The sequence below is a fragment of the Eretmochelys imbricata genome, chromosome 9 (genome assembly GCF_965152235.1).
Source record: "Eretmochelys imbricata isolate rEreImb1 chromosome 9, rEreImb1.hap1, whole genome shotgun sequence".
Lineage (NCBI taxonomy): Eukaryota > Metazoa > Chordata > Testudines > Cheloniidae > Eretmochelys > Eretmochelys imbricata.
In genome coordinates, this window is record NC_135580.1 from 6,021,574 (window position 1) to 6,028,710 (window position 7,137).

A 7,137-nucleotide genomic window follows, 5' to 3' on the forward strand; every position below is an offset into this window, starting at 1 on the left:
GCAATTAATCGCACTGTTAACAATAGTATACCATTTATTTTAAAAAATTTTGGTTGTTTACTACATTTTCAAATTTATTAATTTCAGTTACAACACAGAATACATTTATTTATTTATTACGAATATTTGCACTTGTAAAAAACAAATATTTTTCAGTTCACTTCCTACAAGTACTGTAGTGCAATCTCTTTATTATGAAAGTTGAACTTACAAATGTAGAATTATGTAAAAAAAAAAAAAAAACCTGCATTCAAAAATAAAACAATGTAAAACTTTAGAGCCTACAAGTCCACTCACTCCTACTTCTTGGTCAGCCAGTAACTCAGACAAACAAGGTTGGTTAAAATGTTTAGGAAATAATGCTGCGTGCTTATTGTTTACATCACCTGAAAGTGAGAACAGGTGTTTGCATGGCACTGTTGTAGCTGGCGTTGCAAGATATTTACGTGCCAGATGCGCTAAAGATTATATGTCCCTTCATGCTTCAACCACCATTCCAGAGGACATGCTTCCATGCTGATGATGGGATCTGCTCGATAACGATCCAAAGCAGTGCGGACTGATGCACGTTCATTTTCATCATCTGAGTCAGATGCCACCAGCAGAAGGTTGATTTTCTTTTTTGGTGATTTGGGTTCTGTAGTTTCCTCATCAGAGTGGTGCTGTTTTAAGACTTCTAAAAGCATGCTCCACACCTCATCCCTCTCAGATTTTGGACAGCACTTCAGATTCTTAAACCTTGGGTCGAGTGCTGTAGCTAGAAATCTCACATTGGTACCTTCTTTGCATTTTGTCAAATCTGCTGTGAAAGTGTTCTTAAAACGAACATGTGCTGGGTCATCACCCGAGACTGCTGTAACATGAAATATATGGCAGAATGTGGGTAAAACAGAGCAGGGGACATACAATTCTCCCCTCAAGAAGTTCAGTCACAAAATTAATTTTTTTAACAAGCATCATCAGCATGGAAGCATGTCCTCTGGAATGGTGGTCGAAGCATGAAGGGGCATACAAATGTTTAGCATATCCAGCATGTAAATACCTTGCAATACTGGCTACAAAAGTGCCATGCGAACACCTGTTCTCACTTTCTGATGACATTGTAAATACGAAGCCGTCAATGTAAACAAACTTGTTTGTCTTAGCGATTGGCAGAATAAGAAGTAGGACTGAGTGGACTTGTAGGCTCTAAAGTTTTACACTGTTTTGTTTTTGAGTGCAGTTACGTAACCAAAAAAAAATCTGCATTTGTAAGTTACACTTTCACGATAAAGAGATTGCACTACAATACTTGTATGAGGTGAATTGAAAAATATTATTTCTTTTGTTTATAATTTTTACAGTGCATATATTTGTAATCAAAAATAATATAAAATGAGCACTGTGCACTTTGTATTCTGTGTTGTAATTGAAATCAATATTGAAAATGTAGAAGAAATCCACAAATATTTAATAAACTTCAATTGGTATTCTATTGTTATAAGTGTGATTAATCGCGATTAATTTTTTTGAGTTAATCGCATGAGTTAACTGTGATTAATTGACAGCCCTAATCTTTTTCGAAGGCCAATCAATCATGCATATAAACAGGACCCTATTTTGCCATAAAACAACTTGTGTGCTCTTCTGTTTTCTTCTTTCGCATGGCTTTCTGCTGTGTGTCTAGTAGGAAATATCAGACCAAATGTGTGGTGTGTTGTTTTAAGAGGGTTTTCGTGCAGATAATATATCTCTTGCTGTTGAGAAGAACTGCTATTAAGCATGTGGATACTTCCCAGATTTATTGCACAATATTTCCAAAGCACATGCTAGTATCTCAGTATTTGTTAAAAGCTTTAAAAAGTGTGTTTGCGTATTCACATCTGGTAGCTGAACGCGACAGTGTTGTGAGGACTCCCCCACATCCCTGTTGTGTTACGGAAATGTAAACACCATTCCTGTTGTACTCTTGATCTGTGATCATGTTTACCAGATTGAAATAAAGGCCCCACTCCCCAGAGTCAGTCCAATTCTGATTTCATCAAATGATATCATTTGAGTGGGGTAAGGGCAAATGTGCGGTTTCCCTCTTCTCACCTGTCCCCGAAAACTGTCCTTATTTGTACATATATTTTTCATGAGTGCTGATGAATAAACTAACAAAATGATTGTCCAAGAGTTTGCTGGTTTGTTACCTTGTACTTTTGTTACATTTACAGCTGGCTTATCCATGGGTAAAGATTTACTTCCATAGATATTTTTGTTTAGGTGTCCATACCATTCCATATTTCAGTCTCTTTCCGCTTGTTTAATTTGCATTTTTTTTCTTTTAAGTTAAGTGGTTTTCATCCCTTTTTCTTTGTTTTTGTCTTTTTGTTGTGTTTGTCCCATTTAGGAGCGATTATGTTTGCCTCTGCATATTTTAGAAGAGAAAGGTTTGACACAGGTAGCAGTGACAGTCCACGCACTTCTGGAGCTTGCACCCCCAAAGCAGCAGCATCACCACTTGTCTGCTGCGTAAAGATCTCCAGGACCTTTTGGTTTCCCTTGGCTAAGCAGAAGAACATGAAGACTTTACTGCTGGTGCAGTGTATCCAAACACACAGAGCTCTGCTCTAAGAAGGAAATTAGCTTCTGTGATTCCTGACAGGAATGTTTTGCTTCATTTCTCCACTTTTTTTGGAGATCACACCAGTTTCCATTTAATTTTTTACCAATATTTTTTCCCCTTTATAAAGTGAGGTTTTTTCTTGGGGAAAATTCCTTTCTCTGGTTGTTGAGAAGTATCTGTTAAAACTGACTATGTAGATTCAGGGGATTTATATATACAGTCTGAAAAGCTGTAAGATTCCTACTAGGATGTATTTCCAAAGGGGATGTTTCCATTGCGACACAGTGATGGAGACTGCTTGTCCTCCCCATGAGTCCCAGAGAGAGTTTTCCCTGCTTCTAAGAAACGCCGGCTCTTTCCATTGCATATAAAGATCACAGGTTAAGACTGTGTTTTGAAGCTGATGATACTCAGTTTCTCAAAGCAAGACTGAAACGGATTTTTTACTCTGGGTTGGCATGTCCTCAATATTAAAATATAACTATATAGTGCTGTTGGTTTTTTCCCAGGGAAACCCATACTGCTTGTTACCTCCCTAAGGAACAGACATGGCAGTGAGAGATACTAAGCCCTAACCCTGTTCAAATATTGTTATTAAATCAAAATATTTGCTGGCTTTAAGCTTCGGTTGGTTATAAATCTATCTTTGTATTGGAATCTTTCCCACTTCAGTGGGAAACATCTTACCACCCTTCATGCCCTCTCCTACCCATCATGGGGACTCGGTTACTAAACAGTAATGTTAAATTGGTCTATGGCTCGAATTGCTGCAAATAATGATTGAAGATTTGCCTATGAAGAATCATGTACCTATTTTCATTCCACTGCAAATAATCATGAGCTATGAAACCATCCATTAGAGATCTGTTATCCAATTCTGTTTTCAATTGAAAACAACACACAGCCACCCCCTTACACCAATGAAGACTCCAGTTATGTAGGAACAAATTATTGTAGGAAAGAATGAGATTATTGAATTCCCAGAGTGGTTCTATGTTAGCTCTGCTTTCAAAGTGCCAGTCTTTTGCAAAAGGAAATTTCTGTGGGTTGGTTTGACAGAATGTGTTAATAAAGTATGTTTTCTTGTAGTTCATTCAGTGGTATAAACTGCCTTTTGTCCCTCCTGCTTACCTCCTTTTCCCCAAAAAGTGGACATTCAAAATATGTGAACAGGAAACTGAACATAAGGTTTGCATGTTACTTTAAAGGTGACTGACAAAGTCCAGACTTCTGTGCTGCCTTGGCCCCCCTGATGAGGCTGGGTCACATTCAGCTCTGCAGTAACTTAATTTTTTATATATAGTAATGTTTTAAAAATCCTTTTCTCCCACAGTGAAATCCTCTTGATATTTCCTGGGGTAATCCCAGAAGACACCTCTGCCATTATCATGGATTGCACAGGGTGTGAATGAGACTTCTGGTATTTGTGGTGTTCCATTCTGGGGTATTGTTAGTGAACCAGTAATACCAAGAGGTTTTCAGAAGGGATGAAGTGGGCAGAAGAAATGGAAAAAAGGTTAGTTAAAAGTTTTCTTTGCTGTAATAAGCCTGGTCATGGGAACACTTAAGCACAGAAGTCTGGGCTTAGCTGAATTTTCCGTTTGGATTTGTCATTCCATTCTCACTCTGATTTGTTTGCCTAATAATTATTTCATGGGTAAGCTTGTGGTAACTGTTGTCCCAACGATTTCGCATAAGGACGTATTTTGCTTCATATTGGTGTGGACACCACTGATCACACCATAGGTCTAGAAAAACACATGAAGGATATTTAAAACTAGAGTCGCACGGTTGATAAGGGAAAATATTTTCATAATGTGTAAGTGGCTGTCTTGGTTTCTGGAAGATCTGAGTATGCCAGTAATGTGTATCATAAAAAGGAAGAGAGCAGCTCTCTACAGGTACACCTTCCCCCAGCAAACGGTGTAGACTGTGTTTCGCAGTACCGTGTTCCAAGGGAAGGCTTGCAACGGACAGAACCGGTCCTTGAAGGATTATGTGGCAGTGAAAGGAGAATTTTTTTTACTGCAGTCTCTGCCATTTGTTGAATGGGGGATGTAGATTTCTGGCATCTCACCGCTGACATTATAGACTAGTGGTTCCCAAACTTTTTCCTGACCTCCCCTGCCCCCATCTCCTGAAGCAGTGGTGCCAGTTCAGATATTTCTTGGGAGGAGGGCACATTTTTTCAACCCTGGGTTGCCCCACAGCCAGCCCTACTCTCCCCCGCCGCCCACTCCCCAGGGTACCTGGGAGGGAGTTGTCATTGCAGTGTGGAGCAGGCAGAGCACACGGACTGGGCACCCTGCCCCATCACTGGTGGCAGCACAGACTCCCCGTCCCTCCTTGGTGCTGCAGCTCCCTGCCAGGCTGGGGGTCTCATTTCAGCACCACCACTCCTTGGATTCTTCTGCCAGCAGCAGAGACTAGCCTCTCTGCAGCCAGCTCCATGCACCCCAGGATGGGACCATGAGCAGCTTCCCTGCCTCCCCTCCCTGCTGGCTCGAGGCTTCCAGCAATGCCAAGTGGAGATGCTATGGGTTCTTGCTGGAGGGCCCAGCAGGCAGAGCGGGACTGGATGCCACACATGTCCCCTCCAGAGCCCCTGCCTCCCTCACGCTGCTCCTTACCCCTCTTCCCTGATGGCTGAAAATATTGCAACCCCCTGTGGGTTTTGACTCCCAGTTTGGGAAACGCTGATATAGACAATTCTGCCATAGATCATAAATGTTTCCTTGTGGGTTGTCTACAAGTCATTGTTAAAGGGGAGTAACAAATTAATCTGACTTCTCAGTACTAGATACTTTTTATTCTCTGTACCTGGGTATTAGGTTTTGTTTAATAGATCGAAAGGAGGATGCAATATTTAGATTTATTCACTGTAAGAAATCTGTTAAACTTAATGTGGAATTGTGAGAGTCTGTTATTTGCTCCAGCCCAGCTTCCTGGACTTACGGAAACTGACTGTAACAGCATTCATGTTGGTAGAAGTTGGACATTTCATAAATGTTAATTTTTGGAAAACTAACAATTTGGAGTTTGAGTCTGACTTTCAGTAAATGGCCACTTCTCAGTGTGTGTTGTAAAATCAGCCACTGTTGCACACACGTGCGTGTAGCCGAATTTTACATCAGCAACTATGCTTGTATGCCTGGTCAGGTGTATGCTCCTATTTCCTTTACAGTTCTAAACAAACATTTCACTCTAGCAAGTACACATTTGTGTGGTCATGTTAGTTTGACTCTTTAATTTTGTGTTTTCATGCTGGCAAACACTAAACGTTGACCAGACATTGAGGATGAAAATCCAAATCTGAAATTTCAAGATATGGTTTATTCTTGATGGATTATACCAAAAAACACTTCTGGTTTCGGTTGTAATGAAATGGGATGGGATTTTTTGGTATATTTATGTGCACTTTTTGTTATAGCCAGTTAAAAAATATTTTAAAGAAAACACATTGGATTTCATTTGGTGTGCTAAAGCTAGTATCAACTGTAGTCTTTCCCTTTTGGGGCGTTGGTGGTGGGGAAAAATCCATTTCAGAGTTTAGCACTTGCTAGTATGTTTGTTCCTTACACAAGCCTTGTTAAGCACTGAAGAAAACTGAGGATCGATAATGTTATGAAATAGAAATTGAAATGGCTCTGGCACTTAATGGTCCTTTGACGGTGTTGGAATGATCTGGTCAGGAAATAGGGGATTTTGATTTCTCCTTCTTGGGAGCTAGTGACAGGGGAAACTTGTTAGGAAAGCCCCTTCCTTGCTGGGTTATTAAATTCTAGACAACATTTTACAGCACTGAGAACTATTCTGTTGCTCTTAGCAGTAACGTGGTAACTGGTGATTTTTTTACCCTTTTATGACTTTAAATGGTTCTTTGACATTTTTGTTTTAGAAGCAGAGGAATTCTAAGGTGGATTTAAACATTTAAAAAAATCTTTTGTATAGATATTCTGTTTTACAATCTAATTTTGTTTCTGAAAACCTTGTAAACGTGTAATTAATAGAGTAAAGGATTTTTAAAGCTCCCACCTATACTTGTATGTCTGTAAATACATTCCATAATTTCTAAGACTGTTAAGTATAAATATGCCAGAATATTGTGTACTTTATTTTAAATTGCCTGTATGCTGTTAGTTGTGTGAACTTCTAACACACTGATAATATAAAACCAAATACTTGGGTAATTTGAAATAAAGTTTTAAAACCTACATGAACTGAAATATTTCTTCCTCCTTATATTTTTATATTTGAATCAGTGATCGTCAATTCCTGTGTATCAAGTGTGGATTTACTTTCTGAATTGTCATATTTATTAAGAGGACAGAATTTTTTTCTGGTCATCTTAGGAGCCTGGTATAGGAAAAATTGTTCTTTCAGCATAACGAACAACCTCCGGGCCAGAGTAGGAGACTGCGTATGTTTGCACTCATTACATCTGCTGAAAGAAACGTACGCAGAACCTGTTTCTCTGCAGCCTTTCTAGCCCCTCCCCCTGAGGGTAACTGGTGTTCCTCAGAATCAGCTGCCCTATTCATTCTTAG

The 7,137-nt window shown here is 39.4% G+C and overlaps 1 protein-coding gene across 3 annotated transcripts in view; it reads left to right on the forward strand.

Annotated features, from left to right (window-relative positions):
• Positions 1-6,806, forward strand: part of LRCH3 (leucine rich repeats and calponin homology domain containing 3) — a 101,012-nt gene extending 94,206 nt beyond the window's left edge. For all 3 annotated transcript variants that reach the window (XM_077826114.1, XM_077826115.1, XM_077826116.1), the window contains one exon: positions 2,375-6,806. In XM_077826114.1, coding sequence (XP_077682240.1) covers positions 2,375-2,500 — 126 coding nt within the window. In that variant the 3' untranslated portion in view covers positions 2,501-6,806. The remainder of the gene's footprint in view (positions 1-2,374) is intronic.
• Positions 6,807-7,137: the final 331 nt, after the last annotated feature.